The sequence below is a fragment of the Sapajus apella genome, unplaced genomic scaffold (genome assembly GCF_009761245.1).
Source record: "Sapajus apella isolate SASKATOON/1434 unplaced genomic scaffold, GSC_monkey_1.0 scaffold128, whole genome shotgun sequence".
Lineage (NCBI taxonomy): Eukaryota > Metazoa > Chordata > Mammalia > Primates > Cebidae > Sapajus > Sapajus apella.
In genome coordinates, this window is record NW_022437068.1 from 4,200,442 (window position 1) to 4,226,657 (window position 26,216).

At 36.3% G+C, this 26,216-nt stretch overlaps 1 protein-coding gene across 11 annotated transcripts in view; it reads left to right on the forward strand.

Annotated features, from left to right (window-relative positions):
* The window catches only part of TMCC1 (transmembrane and coiled-coil domain family 1), a 255,819-nt gene that overhangs the window by 90,860 nt on the left and 138,743 nt on the right, over positions 1–26,216 (forward strand). Inside the window, exon 1 of one of the 11 annotated variants that reach the window (XM_032262380.1) lies at positions 11,733–14,085. The exons of the other annotated variants lie outside the window; for them this stretch is intronic. Coding sequence (XP_032118271.1) covers positions 14,047–14,085 — 39 coding nt within the window. The 5' untranslated portion in view covers positions 11,733–14,046. Of the gene's footprint in view, positions 1–11,732; positions 14,086–26,216 lie in introns of those variants that run through there. 11 annotated transcript variants of the gene reach the window in all.

Genomic DNA, 26,216 nt, shown 5'->3' on the forward strand with positions numbered 1-26,216 from the left:
CGCCTGAGCTCAAGCCATCTGCCCGCCTTGGCCTCCCAAAGTGCTGGATTACAAGTGTGAGCCGCTGCACTCAGCCTAACTTTTGCTCATAGTTCTATATCAGTATCTTTTGTTGCATTAGGGTGCAGAGATGTGTGGATTAGTACAGAAATTCAAGACAAGTTTTACTTTCACATGTTGTTTTCACCATTATGAGGATTTGTAGCTCTAATGTTTTTCTAAATAAAATCAGTAAAACTAAATAAAATCAATGTCCTTATTTAGATGAGTGACTTGCTTTGTCCCATCAAGACTAAATGTACTGTTTTAGTGGGATTTACCTAAAAAGAGGTTAAAAAGAATTGGCTACCACTGAAACCGGGGAAAAAAAAGTTTGCAAAATGCATTAATGTTCAGTGTGGAAAATATCAAAAGCCATTCTTTTTTTGTATGATTTCAGTGCTTTACATTTTTTTCTATAAATACTATCTTTCTCTTCTTTTGCATCCTGGAGGTTTTTTTTTTTTTTTTCCTGTCAGTCTGTTATTTACTGTCTGTGGCTTCACAATACTGTATAGTTATAGTGCCATTTTAAAAATTACAGCTGGAAGCTCTGAAATGCATCCTGACAAACGAAGGCTGAATTGTGTGGCTTTAGGCCAACAGTAAGCTACTGTTGGAACAAATGAAATTAAGAAGTTAATACTATTTCAGATATGTGTTTATGTCCTTAGTCTTTCAGAGAATTGTTAAAACCAGAAATTTAAAAGTCACATCTTTGCTTTCCAACACTAGGAGTATGAAACATTTTACTTGCTTGTGAATCTACTATTTTAAATTTTATTTTTTGTGACAACTTTCTGTAGATTTATTTAATATAATCTTCTGGGTTTTTTAAGCTCTCAGGAACAAGTATTTTCTTTTTCAGCATATCCACCCCAAGTAAAATTTATTGTAACTTTTGATTTTTAAATTTTTATTCTGGAATTTATAGAAATATTTTCTAAATAACATGATTATGCTGCTAATTTTTTTTCTGTTTTGGATATCTTGACTTTCTATAATGAAAATGATCATTTAGTTTTCTTATTATCTTGTCCCTATCCATAGTTTATTAAAATTTGTTATATTTCAGTATACTGTTTACATTATACCAATGTAAATATATTTACAGCTTGAGCTTTGTAGTATAATATGATTACATTTCCCTTTTTATATGAGTTTTTGCTGTCTCTGGAGTTAATTGCTTTAATTTTTGTTGCTTATAACTATCATTGGGTTCTCTCCAAATTCTGAAAGAACCGTAGACCTCTCAATATTTTCTTTTTTTCTTTCTCTTTATTTTTTTCTTTTCTTTTCTTTTTTGTTGAGATGGAGTCTTGCTTTGTTGCACAGGCTGGTGTTCAGCAACACTTCCCTTTGCTCATTGCAACCTCCACCTCCTAGGTTCAAGCGATTCTCCTGCGTCAGCCTCCTGAGTAGCTGGGATTACAGGTGTGCACCACTTTATCCACTAAGTTTTGTATTTTTAGTGGAGAAGAGGCTTAACCATGTTGGCCAGGCAGTCTCAAACTCCTGACCTCAGGTGATCTGCCTGCATTGGCCTCCTAAAATACTGGGATTACAGGTGTGAGCCACCATGCCTGGCCTTATATATATATATATATACATATTTTTTTTTTTTAGACAAGGTCTTAATCTGTCACCCAGGTTGGAGTGCAGTGGCACAATTGCAGCTCACTACAGCCTTGACCCCCACCCCCACCCCAGTTTCAAATGATCCTGCCAAAATTTCTCAATATTTTATTTTTATTTTTTTTATTACACTTTAAGTTCTGGGGTACATGTGCAGATCATGCAGGATTGTTACATAGGTATACACATGCTGTGGTGGTTTGTCACATCCATCTCCCTGTCATCTACATTACATATTTCTCCTATTTCAAAACAGTATGTACTGTTCTCACTTTCAGTTTTTCTTGGAGATATACTTCTGGAAGCTCTCACTTTTCCTCTGATCTGAATTGACTACTCTCCAAGACCATTGCACATCATTTGTTCTGGGACTCCTTAATCTATTAATAAATAATATTCTTTGTTTCCTTGATTTCATATCCTCTTTTTGGTTTATTCTTTCCTTTTCTTGAAACATATTTTCTAGGAGCCTTATAGAATAAGGGTGCATGGAAGATAATTTTTCAGAAATTATACTCATTTCAAAATTTATTTTACCTTTATATTTTAATGGTAGTTTGGCTGAGTATTGAATTTTAGGTTGGAAATAAATTCCCCATGTGTTATATAAAACACTTGTATTGTTAGCTTTTAGCTTCTAGTATTGATAAAAAAAAAAAAAAATCTGGTGCCATTCTGATTGTTGACCCTCTGGGCATCACCTATTTTTCTCTCTAGAATTTCAAAAAACTCATCTCTGTTGTCCTGAAGTTGTACAATGATGGGCCTTGGTGTGGGTCACCTTGGCAGCCCAAGACATAGGACTCAGAAATACTCAGCAGACTTAGAAGTACCCAACCTTAAAAGTCTTTCAATCTGGAAAATTTCTGAGTCCTTTCAATCTGGAAAACTCAAACACTGGATCTGGAAACATTGACTTTTAAAAACTTCTTTCAATATTATTTTTATATTCTATATTTTAAATTATGTAACATTCTATTCATATAAAATAAACATATAAGCTATGACACACAATAATACACTACCTGTGAACCAGCCACACAACTTAAGAATGGGAACATTACCATTGCTATGCTTTTGTAACTCTTTACAGCTCTCCTACTGTCCTAAATTATATATTTCAGTCCCTTGACTTTTAAAAGAATAATTACTACAAATGTTTGTTGACACTAAACAACTATTGTTTAGTTTTGCCTGTTTGGGAGCTTTGTAAAATGATACCATTAGCTTATATAGTCTTTTAGGACTTGCTTTTTATGCAAAAATAGGTTTCTAAGATTGATCCATGTTATCACATAGAGCTTTATTTATCATAAATAAATATATCATATTTATCATAAATAAATCATATGATTTATTTAATTTCCTCCCCCACCGATATATCTTTTTCTTAGTCAGTGGTTAGATCTCCTAACTTACCATTTAGTGGTGTTTTCTTTGTTCTTTCTTATTTTTCTCTTTGTCTTTTGTTTTAATTTCTGGGAGATTTCCTTAAAATTTATTTTCCAATTATTTCACTAAATATTTTATTTCTGCTATTATGTTTTTAATTTGCTGAGTGATTCTTTTTGTCTATGAATGCTTTTTTTTATGTAGCATCCTTTTCTTGTTTTATATATTTATTTTCTTTTGTCTCTGAGGATATTTTCTTTTGCTTCTTGTAATATGTCTGTCTGTTCTGAGTTTCTTCCCCACTAGGTGTTTTAGTTTGTGTCTTTTATGTTAAAGACTTCTCGGCCGGACGCAGTGGCTCACGCCTGTAATCCCAGCACTTTGGGAGGCCAAGGCGGGTGGATCATGATGTCCAGATATCGAGACCATCCTGGCTAACATGGTGAAACCGTGTCTCTACTAAAAAAGTACAAAAATTAGCTGGGCGTGGTGGTGCGCACCTGTAGTCCCAGCTACTTGGGAGGCTGAGGCAGGAGAATTGCTTGAACCTGGGAGGTAGAGGTTGCAGTGAGCCAAGATTGCGCTACTGCACTCCACCCTGGCAATAGAGTGAGACTCGGTCTCAAAAAAAGGAAAAAAAAGACTTTTCTCAAGTGTCTGGTCAATCATGGCTTTCTTCTCCTATTTGAGAGAGGCATTAAAATGGTATGGGAAACTCTGTGAGGACAGAGAATAGTTTACTGCAGGGCCCTTCAGTTGTCAGTATCTATAGGTCTTTTCTCCATTTTTCTCTGAGAAATTGTTAAAACCTTTGCTTTTGGGAATGGGTAGATGATGGTGGTGATAATTAGGTTTGGTGCCTATGTTCTGTAAAATGAGGTGGAAAAGGACTGAAATTCTCATCTTTTGGCTCAGTCTATCTGTCCTTAGAATGATGTTCTGTTTTTCACCTTTTATAATTTTATTAACATCTTTTATCTATTGTTGCCTCCTCTCCAATTCTCTTTGCCTTTATAGGTTTATGCCTTTCATTATTCAATTTTAGTAGGGAGCTAGGATAAGTCTTGTAGTAGAGAACTAGGTTAAGTCTACGTTTAATCCATGCTTCCCAAACTTGTATTAGAATAGAACTTTCAGGGGCTTTGATACAGGCTTGCACACTAAACTCTTCTTTGTCCCTAAAGTAAAGAAATCACTAGGAATTTCTTTAATTATTTAATAATTTAATCTTCTAATGATTTTAATCCAGGTTACTCATTTTGTTTAGCACATACACAGCCCTTTGAAATATAGGGAACTACAGTTTTGAAGTCAAAAAGACAAAAAATAGAATCCATTTGTTTCTAATTGTAACAATTAAAAGAACATTTCTGGCCGGACTGAGTGGCTCACCCCCTGTAATCCCAATACTTTAGAGGACTGAGGCAGGAGGATTGCTTGAAGTTAAGAGTTTGAGACCAAACTGGGCACATAGCAAAACTCCATCTCTACAAAAAAAAAAAAAAACAATAAAAATATTAGCTAAGTGTGGTGGCACCCTGTAGTTCCAGCTACTTAGGAGGCTGAGGGTGGGAATCGCTTGAGCCCACAAGTTTGAGACTGTAGTGAGCTGTGATCTCACCAGTGAACTCTGGCCTGGGCCACAGAGTGAGACCCTGTCCCTCTCTCTTTCTCTCTCTCTCTCTCTCTCTCTCTCTCTCTCTCTCTCTCCCAACTAAACAAAACAAACAAAAAAACTATAGCAAAATCACTTTGGTAGTTACTTTCTGTCTCAAATTCTCTTCAATGAATAACAAACATGTCATTTTCTTTTCATTGGCCTACAGTGTCATAGACGGAATAATCTTTTAAATGTCACCAGGTGCAGTGGCTCACACCTGTAATCCCAGCACTTTTCAGAGGCCAAGGTTGGCGGATTCCTTGAGCCCAGGAGTTCAAGACCAGCCTGGCCAGCATGGCAAAACCCTATCTCTAGGAAAAAAAAAAAAAAAAAAAAAAAAAATAGCCAGGCATGGTTGCCTGCGCCCACAGTCCCAGCTGCTTGGGAGGCTGAAGTGGGAGGTTTGCTTGAGCCCAGAAGGTCAAGGCTGCAGTGAGCTGAGATTGTATAACTGTACTCCAACTTGGGTGACAGAGCAACACCCTGTCTTAAAAAAAAGGAGGGGGACTTTTTGTATTAAGGCTTAGTCTTCTTAATTTTAGTATGGTGAAAGAAATCTGGATTAAGGTATATAACTGAGTCCTGGTTTTTAGTATGTCTTATGTTTGAATGTTACTTTGAACCATGTGAAATTGCCAATATTTGAACAGTTCTGGTTCACAAAAGTGGTGGTTTTATATGATGCGCATAATAAAGTACCATAACAGCTTAGTTAAAAGACTCTTCTGTCCAGTATAGGAATTCATTCTGTAGCATTCTTGGAAACATTCTGGTAGGAGAAAAGGATGAGGTAAAATGGGGATTTTTTCATACTAAGTAAGGGAGAGAGTTGAGGTCCCATTGAGTACAACTAGTAGGTCCTAGAGCTGCATCAGGGTTTCTGTGATGTGCTACAAGCTCTACACTACTGAGGCTGAAGGCTCTAAATTCCTTGATGTGACAGTTAGATATACAGTGCCCACAAATTTGAATACTACCACACACTCTCCAAATACCTGGCTGACAAGCTTTGGACCTGTACAGGATTTCAGCAAATTTCAATTTAGCCAAAATAGTATTACTTAATTTTATTTAGTCTGTGTATAATTTTTGTGTGTGTTTCCTTAGGCTAGTAATCAAACTTTAAAATGATAATTAAAGTGTCCTGGAGTTTAAAACATTGTAAAAATAAAATATGCAACAACAGTAGCCAAAAGGGGTCGGGGGAGGACTGATGGAAATAAATTGCTTTAAAGGCCATGTATTATTTGGATTTGGCTAAGGTAGACTATAAGTTTGGAATGCATGATGTAATTTGCAGGGTAACCACTTGAAGAATACCACAAAAAATGTAACTATGTTATATCATCTTTCTTCTGTTTAGTATTTGCATGATATATTTTCCATCAGGTGAGTTAAACTTTAAGGCAAGAAGTATTACTGGAGATAGAGAATGACATTTCATAAAGCTAAAATGGTCCTCTTAATAGGAAAACATAACAATTCTAAACAATCCTCCCTTGTTGCTTGGTTTGCTAACCATTTGTGTGGTCTTTGGGGCCTTTATGTTGACCAGTGTTTTCATTTTTCACTGCTAGAGATGTTTTTGTAGTCTGTGAGAGAAGAGTTGTTTGTCTCTCTGACTAAGGTAATTACGTTCATATTCAATATGCTCGGGGCATTGCCAGCAATTGCAAGGAATACCACTTGAAAGAACAAAACCTTAGACATATAATGATTTCATTTAGTGTTCTAATTATTTTAATGTAATTATTGTCATTTTTAAGATGCTAAGTATGAGCGATGGGATTTAGATAAGGACTGAGAAATTGATTATATTTTTAAATAATTTTTTAACGTTGTGTGATTATGAGTAATAAGATATTAAAAAGAACAAATCAAAACAGTAGATATTTGTTCATTTGCTCATTTTTAACTTGATGAAAGACAGCTCTGATGCCAGAAACACTAAATAACACTTTTTAGTACAGAAGCCAAATAGAACATGTAAAAGTACAAGAACTATCACTGTATATGATCAATTGTCCAGAAACTACTGTGAGTGAAGAAGTAGAAATGACATGAAGTGGACTGATCTTGCTTCTACAGAAAATGAATTTGGGCCGGACCTTGAGTATAGGATCATATGTTAGCATCTGCCCTGGAGAGCAATTCACAAAAGCAAAAACAGACATGGGCCAGGTGTGGTGGTTCACACCTGTAATCCCAGCATTTTGGGAGGATGAGGCGGGCAGATCACAAGGTCAGGAGTTCAAGACCAGCCTGGTCAACATGGTGAAATCCTGTGTCTACTAAAAGTATTTTTGTATTAAGTATTTTATTAATGCTTAATTGCTATAATCACTATTATCAGTGTATTCTTCCTTACTATGATGTATGTGCTTATCTGCCTATAAAAGTTTACAGTATTATATACAGGTTAGTTCAGTTTGTTTGTTTTTTTATCCAACCAGTATCATACTACAAAAATTAGCAGGCTATGGTGTGCGCCTGTAATCCCAGCTACTTGGGAGGCTGAAGCAGGAGAATTGTTTTAACCTGGGATGTGGAGGTTGCAGTGAGCCAAGATCACACCACTGCTCTCCAGGCTGGGCGACAAAGCAATACTCCGTCTTGGAAGAAACAAACAAAAACAGGTGTGTACAGTCAGAAATATTTGTACTGGCAGAAATGTGGAAGTAACCTAAATGGTCATCAAGAGAATGGCTAAGTAAATTGTTCTGTTTATACTGTACTGTGTGACAGTTAAAATAATGTAGGACATATGTACTGACAGAAAAATTTGAGTAAGTTGTTAAACTTTTAAAAAAGGAGGTCACCAATAATATGTGTAGTACAATACTGGTTGGATTAAAAAAATGCAAACTGAACTAACCTGTATATAATGCGGTATACTTTTATAGGCAGATAAGCACATAAATCATAGTAAGGAAGGATATACTGATAATAGTGGTTATAGCAATTAAGCATTAATAAAATACTTATGTAATCAAGAATAAAGAAAAAAGCCCAAATGGAAATGTATGAAAAGACTAGTAGTGGTTATTTCTGCACAGTTATTTTATGAATACATTTTATTTCTTTTTTTATACTTTCTCAATTTTTATAGGTAAAATATTTTATTGGAAAGTGTTAACTCATAATGGGCCATTTATAAATGGGAGATAAATAACAAGCAGCTAATAAAATTAATTCTAACAAAACGGAAAAGAAAAACTAGTGGAATTTAAGTAGATGGAAAGATGAGGGAGTTTGTAGGTAGGGGAGATAGAGGAAAGTGAGAGAAAGAAATACAGTCTAAAGTTTTCTAGAGCCATCAAGCACTGTCTTATATTTTTTAAGCCATTCGTGCAACAGATATTGCTATGAATATGATAGGATCCTAGCCCTTCATATATTGCTGTGAATAGGATAGGATCCTAGCCCTTGAAGAACTTGAGTTGTTGAAGGAGATACAAACAAGCAAATTACCATATGATGTGAGAAGAAAGAATCAGTAATGGAAAAGGGGTTAGTGAGGGTTGATAGAGAAAGCATTCCTGAAAGAACAGAAATGTAAGCTGAGATTTGGAGTTCATTGAAAGCAGTGTGAAATGTGTGGAGACGGAGAAACTATCAGCACATGAAATACCTTGTAACTATTTTAACAACTTGATTTCATTTTTTTTTACATGTTCTTTGCAACATAGTGAAAAATAATCATGTTAGTTGTCTGGTGCTTAGTAGGTACATAATAAATACTAATGGAATGAATGGTTGTATATTTAGAGAGTCATGCTGAAAGGTTAAATTGCAAAATATGCCATCTACTTGGAGAACAATGTTAAATTGTCAAGGAGAGTGGCATTATATGAATACTCACATGGAAGGATATACAGAAAATGAGAAAAGCGACAGAATTAACTTCAAGAGATTTTGAAAATAGCTTTGTCTAAAGATGAAAAATTAACTTCTAAGTAACTTCCTAAAAAGATTTACAAGACCACAGTGAGATGCTATGATACCTCTATCAGAATGAATCCAATTAAAAAAAAATTAAGAGTTGGCAAGGATATAGAGCAACTGGAACATCCATACGTTATTGTAAGAGTGTAAATTAATACAACCACAGTGAAAACCATTTGATAATACCTGGTAAAACAAAGTCTTACTCTGCCCTTTAGAATTTCCATTTCTAGGCTGTATATACCCAAGAAAAATATACATATATGAGCTCCAAAACAATCTATGATAATTTTATAGCAGATTTATAATAGAGAAAAAGTAGATATAGCACAGATCCAAAAGTAGAATGGATAAATGGTGGTATTATTCACACACTGGCATAGACTATAAAGTAATAATAATAAAAAAAGAACTGTTACACACAACTACATGGATGGATTGCAAAGGCATGATGAGCAAAAGAAACCACACACAAGATTCCTTTATATGAAATTCAAGAACAAGCAAAGTTATTTATGATAGAAGTCAATTACAGTTGTCTATTGGGGAAAGAGTAGTGAAGAGATTAGGAACCTTCTGGGGCAGCAAATATTCTATATCTTGATATGGACATAGATGTTTTATATCTTTATATGTTTATGGCTGTGATTCTATATATATATATGTAACAGTGAATGTGTGTACGTACATACATACACATACACACAAAATAAATTTGTGTGTTGATATGAAATTTCAAGACATTTCACAGAGAATCTAATAGAAAATGGTTTTAAAGTAAGGATATGTTTAGGAAAATTAGCATCTTGACCATAACCTTGCCAAGAGAGGATAGAGGAGCATGTGGAAATGCCATCTCTGAAAAATACCATTACAGAATAGGCAACAACCTTGTTTGATGAGTTAGTTGGATAGCAGAAACTGGGACAAATAGCCCCTTTGAAACTACTTTCTGCTCCTCCCTTCTTACCTTTCTTTTTTCCTTTTGTTTATTTACTGCAGGTAACACATGTTAAGAGTTTTTTTAGGAGAAAGAAATGTGGAACCCAAAATATTGCTAATATAAAAGGAGTCAGGCTTAATTTAGCATGTTTCAAAGAGCCATGTCCAAGTCACCCAAATAAAGTCTGTATTTGGTAAGGTTAGCTGTTCTTTAAATCAACCGTCACAAGATAAGGAATTGTATATGGTTAGATTCTCAAATTTTTAATCACCAGCATCTTTTAGCTTCTTACTACTTAACAAATTCCTCTGCTTTCATGTTATATATATTGACACTTGCAGGGGTTTTTGTAAATAACTACATAAATTACTTAATCTGTTCTTCAGGTGAATATAATAAAATAAGCTATCTGTATTGTTATTTATTGTGGGATTGCCAAAAGAATCTCATCATTTAAGAGGCCTGAAATGCCACAGAAAATCCTAAAACTGGCAGCATTATTGACTAAACATTTTGAAAGTAGACTAAACATTTTGAAAGTAGATTTCTTCTCTCCTTGCTTTAAATGTGGACAGTAACTAAAAGAATAATAATTTCTGAAAGAGCCTATTATTTTCTTATTTGTTAATGATGAGCTATTCCCATTTGGGCAGTTTGTAGGAAAATAGTTAACAAATCTGTGCAATTTAGAAAGGAGAAATGACTGAATTTTGTTACTATTTATGTTTCTATTCCATTAGTAAAAAACCATTCTAAACACTTCTTTAGGCTGAAAACAGATTGCCTTCTTAGTGAGAGAAACTAAGTTTTACTTACCACTTGTTTCACACCTGTCTCTTTCTCTCTCTCTTTTTTTTTTTTTTGGATGGAAAGAATCTTATAGCAGTGATTTGGGATTCTAGTTGCTTAAATCAATCAGAAACAGTATGTGTTTAAGGCAGTATGTCTTTCTGTAAGGCACTTCATTATTGCCACATCAGTATTTCCTTAGTCCTTCCTACATTCCTAGGAGATAATTTCAGAGTACTCTGTTTCATTATCCATAGGAGAAAAATGGAGATACTGATACTCGTACCATTCAAAAACCAAAAAAGCACACAACTCGGGTGCTGTGTCAACCTACTTTCTACTTGGAATTAAATTTTAATCAGTTAGCTTACCTATTAGGTTATATTGTGTTCTCTGAACTTTAGGTATGAAGGAGTCTTTACTCTTGATTATAGTTGTTGATCTAAAAGCTTTATAGCTTTGGAAGTTTACAAAAAGTACACTTAGTTATGTTCAACCTGTTTTCTGCTTAAGGTTTTTAAGAGTAAAAGGTTTGTTTGGTTTGTTTTGAGACAGGGTCTCTGTGTCGCCCAGGCTGGAGTGCAGTGACAGGATCTTGGCTCACTGCAACCTCCGCCTCCCAGACTCAAGTGATCCTCCTACCTCAGCCTTCTGAGTAGGTGGGACTACAGACCTGTGCCACCATGCCCAGCTAATTTTTGTGTGTGTGGTTTTTTTTTGTAGAGATGATGTTTTGCCATGTTGCCCAGGCTATTCTTGAACTTCTGAGTTCAATCGATCTGCCTGCCTTGGCCTCCCAGAGTGCTGGAATTACAGGCATAAGCACCCATATATGTTTTAGATATACATTTTGGTTTGGTAATTTTTTTTTGAGACTTGGCATCCTACTATTTGTTTGAATTTGATGCATCTTCTCTGGTATTCCCGAGATATTATCAAATATGTGTGTTATTTTTTAGGTGAATATTTTTAAAAATTTTGCATCCTATTTGGTGATAATTGGATATTGGTAGTGTATGATATGGACATAGTTGAGAATAATCATTGCATAAAAACCTGTCTTTTGAACTTCATTTTTATGTTTCTTACCTGAAGAAAAAAGTTACAAATACTATATGGTTTCCTCATAATATTAAGGTTTTATTTATTTTTTGTTTTTAGAGATAGGGTCTCACCCTGCTGCTTAGGCTGGAGCATCATGCCTCACTGCAGCATCAAATTCCTGGAGTTAGGCAATCCTCCCACCTCAGTCTCCTGAGTAGTTAGGACTATATAGGCACATGCTACCACACCTTGCTAATTTTTTTATTCTTATTTTTTGTAGAGACAGGGCCTAGCTTTGTTGCCCAGGCTGGTCTTGAACTTATGGTGTCAAGTGGTCCTCCTGCCTTAGCTTCCCAAAGCATTGGGATTACATGTGTGAGCCATATTGAGGTTTTAGAGAGAGAAATTACTACTTATTTGAAGAGTTGGGATACTACAGTAGTTTCCCCTTATCCATAGGAGATATTTTCCAAGACCCCCAGTGGAGGTCTGAAACTGAAGATAGTACTGAACCCTGTATATACAGTCTTGTGTCATTTAACAATGGGATACCTTCTGAGAAATATGTTAGATGATCTCATCATTGTGAGAACATCATAGAGTGTCCTTACATAAACCTAGATAGCATAACCTACTATACACCTAGGCTATATGGTATAGCCTGTTGCTCCTAGGCTATACACCTATACAGTGTGTCACCATACTGAATACTGTAGGCAGTTGTAATCCAATGGTATGTATTTGTGTATCTAAACATAGCTAAACATAGAAAAGTTACAATAAAAATACAGTATTATAATCTTTTTTTTTCCCTAACATACTGCTAGTAGAGACAGAACAGTATTATAATCTTATGGGACCATTGTCATATATGTGGCTCATGTTAACTGAAAACATGACTGTACTATGTTTTTTCCTATACAGATATATCTGTGATAAAGTTAAATTCAGAAATTAGGCATAGTAAGATGTTAACAACAGTAACAATAAACTAGAACAATTAGAACAGTAGGCCAGCATCACTCCTCTTGTGCTTTGTGACCATTATTAAGTAAAATAAGGGTTATTTGAATACAACACTGCCATAAGGCAACAGTCAATTTGATGACCAGATCACTTACTCAGTGACTAGCAGGTGGGAGCCAGGGCTGGATATGCTGGACAAAGGGATGATTCACATCCCAAGTAGGATGGCATGAGGTTTTGTCATGCTACTCAGAAAGGCACGCAATTTAAAACTTCTGAATGGTTTATTTTTGGAATTTTCCATTTAAATGTTTTTGGATTGCAGTTGACTGTGGATAATGAACTGCAGGTAAGGGAGGACTATTGTAATACAAATTTTAGAGAGTTGTTTTGAGAAATCGGTGGGGTAATAAATGTGAACTGCCTAACATAGTGACTGTACATAGTAGGCTCATTCCAACAAAGGCTTTAAATGTAGCATATGATGTAATTTTGCTCATGGGAAGTTGAGAGGCACTGGAACAGGAAAAAATATATCTATATACCGATGAGTTCTGCCCTAATCAGTTACTAAATTCATTAAGTAATGAACAATTCCAAGAGGAGCACACAGACTGGAAAGTTTCCTTAAATGAAATGTTGTCCTCCCAGTGGTTGTCTGGAAGCAGACCCAAACAGAGGAAGAGTGGCAAAGATGGGAAAAATTTTTGGAACTGCTCTTATGGTTATTTTTCATACCTCTTTACCTGCATTGATTCACTCTGAGCTGTTCCTTTTGTTTGTTTTGTGTGTAGATTTTTAAAAATTACTTTATTCCAACAAGGGAAGGCAATTACCTTAGGAGGCCACTTTAATGTGTTTAACTTTGGCACAAGTTGAAGTCACTGTCGGAGTATGCCTCTCTGCACCTGACATTCCTTCCTGAAGCAGGACCCCTCCCTGTGAATAAGAGGAAAGGCTTGGCCAATTATGCTAGACAAAGCCACACAGCTGCCGAGCCCAGCTGGGAGGAGTTTCCTTCTTGAGCAGGGAGCTGGTACAGTCAGGGGCTTGCTTTTCACCACCTCCTTTTTTCACACTGCTTTACCTTAGAGGATTACCTAAGGTGGAGGTAGAGAAGGGAGTGTTGCTGTCTGCAGTGGACACTCTCCTCCGGGAGGGCTTGAGAGGGGAGGAATTGGTGCCGTTGCCCGTCTCCTACTTGGAGCAGATGCTGTCCGACCCCAGCACGCCACTTCTCCTCCCAGAGGGACCAGAACATCAGGTCTGTCCCCTGGAATTTCAGGTAGCACCACAGCGGCATCCTCGCCTAGTGGTCAGGTGGAAAGGGAAGGGGTGGTCCTTGTGTCTGGACCCCTCACAGCTGACTCACAGGAAGTGCTAGAAGAGCTTGGCACTGGACTCAGCGGCTCCAGGATTACTGCCCCACCCGCCCTGCCCTCTCCCACGTAGGTTTTGCAGTGTCTCTTGATAGAACAATGAAGGCATTCCAAGTTTGCTAAGACTCCCAGGGAAATTCTTTGCACTTCTCTGGCAGTCTTCAAAATGTTTTGCCACCGACTTTCCCAAGAAGCTGTTGTTTAAAAAACCCTTCCTTCGTGGATTGCTTTGTCTGAAGATCCTCTGAGTGATCATGGTTCAGCGCTTTAGCCTCAGGAGACAGCTATCCAAGGTGGGTCGGTAGTTTTGTGTGTTTGTGGAGGGGAAACTCTCAACTTGCTTCAGCATGGTTCCTTTTTCTCTGGAACTGTTCTGTCAAGCCTGCCGTCCTCCAGCGCTAAGGAGGGGCTGGGGGAGGAAGCGCTGCCTTTTGTTCTTTCATCTGACAGGCACAAAGCTTGAAGGCTGACTGCACTGGCAGCCCCAGATTGTGTTCCTCTAAAACTGCAGCTGTCATCTGAATTTGGGCAAAGTCGTAGTTTGCTCCTGAGATAGAATTTCCAGAAGGGTGTGTGTAAAAGAGATAATTATGGGTTGAAAGTGTGTATTTAATAAGCAATTAATCTAGCAGCTTGTGGACCAAGAGGAGAAAACCTTCTTGGTCTGTGGAATCAGTGCTTTTGTACATTTCACTATTAAACTGAGAAAAACTACCACAAAATAGTTCAACGAGCAAGACTTGCATTAAAATGTTAAAATGAGTGGTTGTGTTGAAACTTGAATACTTAATGAAGTACGTGAAAAGCAGTTTCGGAGAGGCTCACAAAGCAGTTTTTACAGAGTTCTGACTGAAAAGCAGGTTCCATGTGTACAGCTTTTGGGGAAAAGTTTTTTTAACCTAAGAAAATCATACTTAAAATAGTAAAAAGGTGAAGCACTGATTTAAGAGAGGATGGTGATTTATGAAATCAGCCAGCCCTCCTTGGTCATTGAGTTTAGCTAGTACAGAAACTAATAAGCAAAGAGGTGTGGTAACAGTTGAGCTTTATTTCAAAACCCATTGTTTTCTTTAAAAGCTCTATTTAAAAAAATGTAGCAGTTAGTGGCGCAGTTGTGTTGTAGTTCATTCCCTGAATACAGAAGCTTAAACAAGTAGTAAATCAGTAGGCATTCTTCACTGCCTTGGCTATTAATCAGAATTATTAAATCCTGAAATGTGTTGTGATCTTAAGGGAAAACCTTTAGTTCCTCACAGATGACCCCAGTGTAGAGTGTGTACACTGACGCAGAAATGAGCTAAGTGCCTGCCTCCATCCCTGTGTCAAATTGCATAGCTTTTTTTGGGACCTCTAAAGCTAATGGGATTTTTAGGAGTATTAAAATATATTTCACTTGCTTCCCTTACCCCCTGCTCCATGGGGTGTGTGTGTGGGGGGTGTTGTGTGTGTGTGTGTGTGTGTGTGTGTGTGTGTGTGTGTGTTTGAAAGCCTCCATATTTCTCCTACACAATAAAAAGAATCATTTTTCTTGCTCTTTCAATGTCTGCCAGTGCTTGTATTTTCATATATGTAGTACATTTAAAAAGCAGATGTATAGATTCTCAGGGCAGTGACATTCCTGCACAAGAGTGTCTGATAATTGAGAACCAGGTGATACTTTTCTAATTAGAAGATAGTACATTATGGGTATTTTGCTGCCAATACTTCTCTCCCAATTATTTTTTAAACTTTACCCTTTTCACTCTATACTATGTATATGACAATGATTTACAAAAAGGATATTTTCGATGGAATAGGATGCATCCTTTCTATAATATGAAGAAATGAAAGGTACATTACTTAAAAACATTCAAAGATGTAGCCTTTTTTCATTCCTTTTACTGGTGGTACCCCTCTTGCTCATTTTAATGTGATTTGTGGATCCTATAATGGTTGATCTAGACCAAATCTAAGGAAATCTGTTGTCTATCAAATTTGTTGTTCTATTAGAGTAATTAACTGAAAAAATATTTTTTATTATTTCAGTCTGTAGGTACTTAAATATGAAGGAGAAACGGAATAGTTATGTTAGTGAGATTAAAAACAAAAAAACTCAGCAAATGGACCAGCCTGCTCAACATGGTGAAACCTTGTTTCTACTAAAAATACAAAAATTAACTGGGCATGGTAGTATGTGCATGTGGTCCCAGCTACTTGGGAGGCTGAGGCAGGAGGATCACTTGAACCCAGGAGGTAGAGGTTGCAGTGAGTCGAGATCGTGCACTGCACTCCAGCCTGGGCGACAGAGTGAGACTCTGTCTTAAAAAAAAAAAAAAATCAGCAAATGCATTGTGTCTCAGTTTATCTTTTCAGCTAAATCCATAGGTTACTGAGAGCAGGGGACCTGCCATATCCCAGTTTATGACATTTCTGGCACACATTGAACACTTAAAATTGGTTTTTCATAGATTAAAATAAAAACAGTTGAATAGCAGCAATTTCAGATATTTCCAACTTTAGTAACATATTTTTGCTAATAAGTAATTTTCCACAAGAATAGAGTTGTCAAGAGATTTGAGTTTTAAAAATTTTCTGTTTTAACAAAAAGAAGTACTGTTGTGACCATATTTAAATTGTCTTGGAAATTTTCTGAAAGAAGATATAAATGTTTGCAGTAATTTTAAGACTAATATTCACTTTAGATGCTTTTTATATTAACGTTGTATAAGGTTGTAGTCATGCTTACTTACACTAGGTATTTTCCTTAGAATATTTGGCTGGGCGCGGTGGCTCACACCTGTAATCCCAGCACTTTGGGAGCTCAAGGTGGGTGAATCACAAGGTCAGCAGTTCGAAACCAGCCTGGCCAACATGGTGAAACCCCATCTTTACTAAAAATACAAAAAAAATTGGCTGGACATGATGGTGTGCATATGTAATCCTAGCTACTCAGGAAGCTGAGGCAGGAGGATCGTTTGAACCCGAAAGGTGGAAGTTGCAGTGAGCTGAGATTGTGCCACTGTACTCTAGCCCGGATGACAAAGTGAGACTCTGTCTCAAAAAAAAAAAAAAAATTCAAATGATTGGTGTAGGCTGGTAGATGTTCACATCTGAATTAAGAAAAAAGGAGGAGGTAATTTAAGTTTTAGGTGAAGTAAAAAACATGCCGTTTTAAGAAAGATGCTAACCTATTGTTTTTGACTGGATTTCAGTTACGTGACGCAGAAAAGTTCTCGATTTTCCTTGCCGTTTTAGATTATTTTCTTCTTTTATAGTTATCTTACATATGACTTCAAGAATACTCATTAAGGAAATCTTTTTCTTCCTGCCCCCTGTCTCCTGCATGAGCCATCCAAAATAGATTGGAACCTGTCAATGTGGATATTCCATTTAATTCTCTTAATGATTCTTGAGTTAGGTGGGATCAGCTTGTTTTTTTAATCATTAAAAGAAACTGAGTTTCAGAGAAGTTAAGTCATTTGCACGAGATCAACAGGAAGTAGAGTCAAATGTAGGTCTACAAGCAAACCCATTCTGTTTTCCCACGCCAACTGCCTCCCTAAATTTCTGGCATGTTAATCATTCTCACTATCGTGGTCTCCAATGTTTTTCTGCGTTTATCTAAGATAGAAAACAATAAATAAACTTGGGTAACTTCCTTAGAGCAGCCCTTTCCTATAGAGCTAAAGTATGTATTGAATAGAGTTTGAACTTAACAAACTTGATAAAATATTTCCCATAATTAAATTTGCTTTCTTTGGGCAGAGAAATATTGATTTGAATAAGATTATTGACTTAATAAAGCCATATTAAATATGTAGTAATTAGATGTAAGTTGAAACTTAGCTGTATTCAGTTGTGAAACTTTAAATTGTATCACCTTTTAAAGAACTTCTATTAAGGAGAAAAATTTACTCTTGAGTTTCTGTGGTAATGTTTAAGGATGAAATACAATGAGTTAGACATTCAGAAAGTCCTGCTTCAATTACTCTGACCTTCACTCTGATCAGAGGAAACTATTGTCCAAAATCTTTTATGGATAGTAGAAAATCAGTTTTTCCTAAAGTGTGATAAAAGGTAGGGGAGCTTTGAGAAAACTTGTAAAGATTATTTCCATAAAATATTATACCCTTTTATTTTACTTTTGAATGGTAATTATTATCACAGTTCAAAATTTTAAATTACGTAACTGAAATCTCAGTTTCTGGCTGTGTCATTTCATGTAGCTCACACCCCTATCTCTGTAGGTAACCAGTTTCTTATTTATCCCATTGTTTATGCATATGTAAGCAAATACGAACATCTGTTTTCTGACTTTTCTAACATGAAAGATAAATGCCATACCGATTATTCTAAGATAATAAGTCAAAACTTTAATTTTCCAGATGTGGATCTGAATAGCTCAGTTTGGAGTTCACATTTATTTTCACATTTTCATGCGAGACTTACTTTAGGGTAGGAGTAGCCTCACAGCACCTACTTTCTATATTAAAGTTCATTGAAATAACAGTAAATCAGTGTTGATTCTTTTTCAGTCATAGCATATTTTCTTCCTGTTCTATTTGAGAGCTTTCTTTTGCTGTCTTTACATTTTTCATATGGTGCAAAAACATAGAAAGTAAAAATCCTACCAGTATGTCTCAGTTTAACCTGTGAAGAGATTAGTAACTGAGAAATAGGTTTGTGGCATCTTTTCCCAGTTCTACTGTTGATTTGTTGAAATTATTTAATCCAGACTTATGAAACAGTTGGAAATATTTTAGTCTAAAAATGCTGTCCTTGTCATTTCCATATCTCATACTGTCCTGTCACTTGGTATCAGTTTGTTAGTGTCCTATCACTTGGTATCAGTTTGTTATCAGTAAAAGAAAATTAAGAAGTAGAGAAATGTTGGTTAGAATTTGAATTTTTTATAAAACCTGTTGCTTTTTTTCAGAAGTAGTTTCCTTTGAATTTCTATCTGATTTCTTTTGGATTTATGTCTGTGATACATGACTGACTTAATCTTTCTGTGAATAACTTTTTAAAAGTATGTAGGGATCTCTTATTTCCATCTTGAGTAGGTTAATTAGGGTTGTTTAAAAGTATTTTGATGACTAAAATGGTAAATTTTATGTATATTTTACCACAGTTTTTAAAAGGTATGTTGAACCCTCTTAATTATAAGCACTATGTGGTACAGTGAAGTAGAATAGTATTATATGTAATAACAGCCCTGAATGCATAGGTAGAGTCAGTACTGGGTGCATGTTTTCAAATAATGGAAGGACATACCTCTCCTTCTTATGCTTTTTATTTAACAAATTTTCTCTAGACATTGACAAACTTCATACTTGGAAATGTAATGTTTTGCATTTATACTTTACTAATGGTTAAACGTAATATCTCCTTGTTAATCATTAACCCACTTTTAGAGGCTTAAATCAGGTAGCATTCTAATTGCTACTATGATATATTTATCTGCTTTCTAGAACTTGAATACTCAGGTGTCCAACATTATTGGAGATCAGTCATTTTGGTGTTTTGCAAAACCATAATAGGAAGATTGATGTTGTTCTTCTGTTACATGAAATGACACCCCAGTAAGATGAATTTTGTGTATTGTTGATGTAGTGGGGATGGATAAGGAATAGAGAATGACTTCCCTATTCAAATACTTTTGAAAATAATAGGCTAAAAATAGAGAAACTAATTTAGAAATATGTGTAATTCTGAAATGCTTTCATGATAGTGATGTCAGTTTAAATTTTAAAAACAGTGATAAATTACCAACCATGTAGATCTGAGAGAGCAAAATATGCTCCCCAGAGAAGATAGTTAAATCTCTTTGGAGATTGCAAAGTTTTCTGTTTTCTAACTACATGTTTCCTTGACCTTAAGAGTTAGGAAATTGTATCTCTATGAATTTGTATCATTTAGACTCCTACATAAACATCAGTACTTAGAAACACTCTAATGAAATTTCCCATCTCTATTCAGTGAGCAAGTACATTTAGATATCTAGCTATATAGAGACTAATAAGGATCTGATTACCTTTCTGAATCTAGCTAAAGAGGGAAAAAGGAATTATATGTCATTCATCTGAAGACAGTAGTGACACAATATTTGAGGTGTCCCTGGGTCTGACATACCTAACCCAACTGTTATATTAACAATAAAAACACATTTCTGTTTGCCTTGCAGAGTTTTGAATGTATATTTTGTGACTTCAAGAATCACCTTGCCTGTTATTCAAATTAAGGCTAACGGCTAGCTTTTCTTGAGGGATGCAGTCTATGTGAAAGTCCCATTCTGGTTTCTAAATTTGCTGAGTGTTTAAGCAATATTTCATCTTCTGCCATTAAAGTTGTCAGAAATAGTACTTTTTGCTGATAAATGGAAGATTCTATTAACTTCCAAATATTTTCTGTGTCTATCTCCAAATAAAACAAAAAATAACATACCACAGTTCATATGGTAATCAAATGGTACTCAGCAACCACCTGAAGTCATAGAAAAGATGATGGCACACTTTCCCAGGAGATGCCCCTCTCTTTTTCCTCCAACCTCTTTTACTCTAGTGAAAGTAGTTCCCTATAAGAGTCAAAAGAGGAGCCAGGCACAGTGGCTCACGTCTGTAATCCCAGCACTTTGGGACGCCAAGGCGGGTGGATCACAAGGTCAGGAGTTCGAGACCAGCCTAACGAATTTGGTGAGACCCCATCTCTACTAAAAATATAAAAATTAGCCAACCGTGGTGGCATGTGCCTTTAATCCCAGCTAGTCAGGAGGCTGAGCCGGGAGACTCACTTGAAACTGGGAGGTGGAGGTTGTAGTGAGTCAAGATGGTGCCATTGCACTCCAGCCTGGACAACAAATAATAAAAATAAAAAGAGTCAAAAGAAGAACAAGCAGTGAGAAAGATTATTATAGCTGTTAGTACCATTCTAATTCTATAGCTTTGAATATTGTAAAGTATATATTAGTATCATGTTGGTTCTCTTGTTTATCATTTCACCCATACTAGTCTCCCAGATATGCTTTTGCCAAGCTGTTCACTGTTTCCCTATTGCTAAATCCAGTCTTCAATTCTTAATTCTCATCTTAGTTTTCAGCAACATTTTACTTGTTGATCTTTCCCTCCTCAGTGAAACACTTTATTCACTTGCCTTCCAGGATACTATACCCCTGGTTTTTCCTACACCTCACTAGTCACTCAATCTCAGTCTCCTTTCCTGGTTTCTCATTATCATCCTGGCCTTTGAATTAATATTTCTATGGCCTAGGCTCAGTTCAGTGTACTGCTTTCTTGGTGATTTTATCCAGTCTTATGGTGTTAAATACCACCTATATGTTGAAAATTCTCAAATGTATATTTTCCCGTCTTGATCTTTCCTTTGTACTCTGGACCTACAGAACTCAGTTGCCTATTTGACATCTCCATTAGAAAGTCTGACAGACATTTCAAACTCAAAGTGTCCAAAACGAAGCTTCTGGTGTCACTTCCCTCCCTGGTTCTCTTGGTCTTCCCCATTTCAGTTAATGGCACTTTGAGCCTTCAACTCTGAGATCTTTGAGTTATCTATCATGCCTCTTTCTTATTCCCAGTATATCAGCAAATCCTCTTGGCTCCACTTTTTAAATATACCTAAAATTTGGGTATTTCTTAACTACCCATCTCTGCTACCATCTTTTTTCTTCTGTTTTGTTGTTGTTGTTGTTTTGAGACGGAGTCTTTCTCTGTAGCCCAGGCTGGAGTGTAGTGGCATGATCTTGGCTCACTGCAACCTCTGCCTCTTGGGTCCTGGTTCAAGCGATTCTCCTGCCCCAGCCTCCCAAGTAGCTGGGATTACAGGCATGTGCCGCCATGCCCAGCTCATTTTTGTATTTTTTTTAGTAGAGACGGGTTTCACCATGTTGGCCAGGCTGGTCTTGAACTCCTGACCTTGTGATCTGCCCTCATTGGCCTCCCAAACTGCTGGGATTACAGGCGTGAGGCACCTTCTTCTGTTTTACTGTATTAACCTCTAGCTAGTCTCCCAGCATCTGTTCTTGCTTCACTAGGGTTTATCCTTAACACACTTTATTAGCCAAAGTGATACTAATAAAACTTAAGTCAAATGACATTCTTCCTGTGATCAAAATCCTCCAGTATCTTTCTTTCTTACTCACTTTTACATGGTATTTATATTCTGTCTCTCTGTTAACTCTTTGATATCATATTCTATTTTCTCTTTACTCATTTTATTCTAGCCACACTGGCCTTGTTGCTGTTCTTTGCTAGATTCCTTAAGTAGCTTAAATTCTAGCTGGGAAGACAAAGCATGAAGGAAGATAAAACTAAGTTCTATTTAATTGTGTCTAAATGTAGGGTCTATACAACTGTTGAGAGAGCTCAAAAAGGGGGAAGGTAACCTAATAAACCTTGAAGGAGATGAGATTTGAAAGGTAGATAGGCAGAGAGACAGTGCTAGAAGAGGGTAAAAAAGAAGTAAAACTTTAGTTGTCCAAGTACTATTTGCTTTATTCTCTTCAGTATCCCTAGAACCGTCTCCACAGTTTATGTATTGAATTAATTAATTAATGTGATAATGAAAGCATAGTACCTACATGTTCAGTGAAAACAACTTGACCAACAGAGTTTGTGTTAGCAAAGAAAATGAATGAAGATGTGCGATGGAGCCAAATCTGGAGAGTCTGGACGTCGGGAAAAAGATTTTAGACTAGTTTAGATAAGTGTTAGAAAACCAGCCTGTGTTCTTTAATAGAAGAAAACCCATGGTGTAAATAGTGTGGTGAGAGGTTTTGTCTAAGATAACAGAGCCATCCAATAGAACTTGCTGTGAGAATGAAACTGTATTTGTGATGGCCAGTGTAATAGTCACTAGTCTCATGTGACTTGAAATGCAGCTTATGTGATGGAGGAAGTAAATTTCTAATTTGGCTTAATTTTAATTTAACTAGCCACCTGTAGTTAGTGGCTATCATACTGGACAGTGCAAGAGAATATTGAATGTTATGAAAAATGAAGGGATTAGGTTTGAGAGAACAAGTAGTAGGCTTTTAGAGTAAGCTATCCATGAATGATGAAATTTAAAAGGGGAAGATACTAGTTATTTAGAAGGAAGGATCAATATAATTTAATGAAAATAAGATGTAGGAAGGAAACAAAGGAACTCTCAGGGTTTTCATTTTAAGCCAAGACTCTAGATATTGAGGAATCTAAGGAAATAGGAGATTCGGGGCAAGCTGAGGGGTGATTTGTTGGACTGGGTGTAAATTCAAGTTTGGGTGTATTATGTCTTTGATGAAGGTAGAATGGCTAAGTAGAGAGATTTTGTATTTGGAAATAGAGAGTTTAGAGTTAGGTAATGAGGATATTAGCTCAGAGGTAAAAGTTAAAATAATGAATAGAAGGCCTTTGAGCAAATAATAGAGGTGTGGAGGTGGTGCTTAGTTTCAAATGCCAAAGAGAAATTCAAAATGAAGACTGAATTTAGTTATAAAACTATAGGTTCCATAGGGGAAGAGACCCTAGAGATCATCGTCCAATTTGTAAGACTGATGATTTTACAAATGAGGAAAGTGATGTGCAAACATGTAAAATGATATGCTTAAATATACATATCTTGTAATTATCAAATTGAAAGCTTGAACCTAAATTCCCTGCTGACCCCTTCAGTTTACCGCTTTTCTCATTATGTTGGTAAAATATAGTAAAATTTGAGAAATATAATTTTAGTTTAGTAGAATGGACATTAGGTGACAGGGTGATAAGGTAAAAAGGTGGGGAAATAGAGTTAGTATGGGCAGCTTCTCCGCGAAGTTTAACAGTGAAAAAAGAGGATCAGAATGGGTTGTAATGGGAAGAGGCAGTAAAGTCAAATAAAAGCTTTTTCAGTATCAGAAATATGATTCAATAAACTCTTCTGGCATGGCAGCAAAGGATTGAAATGACAAAGTGGTATTATCTGTCTTTTATACTGCTGCCTAGGAAGATGAAGTAATTGATAACTCAAGATTGCAGAATATAGCAGTAGTGAAGCCAAAAATAGTCTTTAGATCTGTTGAAACTATTCAATGACCAAACCTCCTGATTGCGTATATACTGAAAACAAGTAACACTTTACTGCATATTGCTCTATTTTCATTTAAGATGCCTAGTTGGTGTGATTGGCAGTTTACTTGGAAAGATATGATTTCATATTTCCTTTTCTTGAGGCCTCTTGATCTGCTAAGATATAAAAAGTATTCAAAGAAGTAAATCTTTAGCATAAAGACTGAGTATGTTTTTAAAATAACTTTTAATTATATAACTACTACTTTGAGGATATTTACCCACAATATCAAAGGACTAACTACTACATAAATGTATCATACAATACTTATTTACATTTTTAAAATATGTCATATTGGAAATAATTTTTAAAATAGTAAATACAGATGATGAGAATGCCACATGGAGAAAGAGATAATGCAAATGTTAAGAACTCAAAGATTGTTTTATTATATGGCTATTAGAAAAAATGATCTTAAGAAATTACCTTGGCTTTAGCCTGTGTAGAAAATTAAGTATTAAAATATAAGATATCTTTTAAGTTTGCAATGCTGACTAGAAGTAAAATCTAACAGGAAAATTCTATTTTCCTTAGAAATTACATTTTAGTGTTTACTTTTGGCTCCCAATTCATTTCTGAAAGCACATGACCATTCTTTATTTGCTGCTGCTAGGAAGTCTCTGTATACTATATTACGATGGAGAATGTTGTGCTTCTACTGTAATTCATGGAATTCTGAATGAATTGCCAAATCAAGATACACTTGTTTGATGCCAGGTTCTTGGAAGAAAAAATTATCCACAAAAAAACAAACTACAAAACAAAAACCCTGTTAGAGTGGAGTTAGTTTACTCCATCTGTATTAGTCTGTTCTCATGCTGCTATAAAGAACTGCCTGAGACTGAGTAATTGATAAAGGAAAGAGGTTTAATTGACTCACAGTTCCACAGGGCTGGGAGGCCTCAGGAAACTTACAATTATAGCAGAAGGGGCAGCAGACATATCATTCTTCACGTGATGGCGGGAGGGAGAAGTGCTGAACAAAAGGGGGAAAAGCCCCTTATAGAACTGTCAGATCGGCCAGGCGCGGTGGCTCACGCCTGTAATCCCAGCACTTTGGGAGGCCGAGGCGGGTGGATCACGAGGTCAAGAGATCGAGACCATCCTGGTCAACATGGTGAAACCTCGTCTCTACCAAAAATACAAAAAATTAGCTGGGCATGGTGGCACGTGCCTGTGGTCCCGGCTACTCGGGAGGCTGAGGCAGGAGAATTGCCAGAACCCGGGAGGCGGAGGTTGCGGTGAGCCGAGATCACGCCATTGCACTCTAGCCTGGGTAACAAGAGCGAAACTCCGTCTCAAAAAAAAAAAAAAACTGTCAGATCTCTTGAGAAATTACTATCACAAGAACAGCATGGAGAGACCACCCCCCATGATCTAATCACCTTCCATGAGGTCCCTCCCCCAACACGTGGGGATTACAGTTCAAGATGAGATTTGGGTGGGGACTCACAGCCAGACCCAATCACTATCCTTTCTTCCTTTAAAGGGAGTGCATTCCCTTGAGAAAATAGTATGCTTTTTGTAATTATGCTGTACCATAGAAATTATGAAATTCAACCTGTGCAGCAAGCAGAAAAGGGAAAAGTATCATTAGTCTTATTTCATCAGTGATGGGATGAAGGCACAAGTGAAATTGCATAGTGATAAAATCATAATTAGAATTCCTGTCTTTTCTAATTTCATGTTCTTTTGACCTTAATGTTGAAAAGAAATATTGTTGCATGCTTAAATTTTCTTTTATTGCAGACCCTTGTCTATTAATTTACTCCACTAAATGGACTATGAATATTCAGAATCCTAAATACTATAGTTTGCATTTAGAACATTTCAGCTTATAAGAACATGTCTTGTTTACGTTTTGCTTGCTAAGCATGTGTGACTGGCAGAAGGCCTTTAGACCTACTGCCCACATGGTCTGGACAAAAGAGCTGGCAGTCTGTTAGAGAAGAACAAAAGGGAAGCAAGGAAAATAATTTTCCTTTGGCCAGAAGATATCACTGGAGCCTTGAATACTAGAGTTTAGGCAACAACCAAAGCAGAGGGAAATCAATAGAAAGTAGTGTGTACTTGTAGGAAGGAGGCATTTTGGTTGGGGGTTGGATTGCATGGCATGCAAGATAAGGGTTCCCATTGGCCAGTGGCATTTCACCCTCATGTTCCCCAGTGGAATTTAAATGAGAAATATTTTGGCATTTTTCATTTGTTTGTTTAATGTTTCTGAGGAATGTTTATTCTGCACAGACTGTTTTTGTTCTTTATTTTAAAACAGGCAAACCTCTTGGCTCTGGGGATAACCAAAGGGTAATTAATAAAATAAAAGCACACACACAAAAAGAGCAAATTA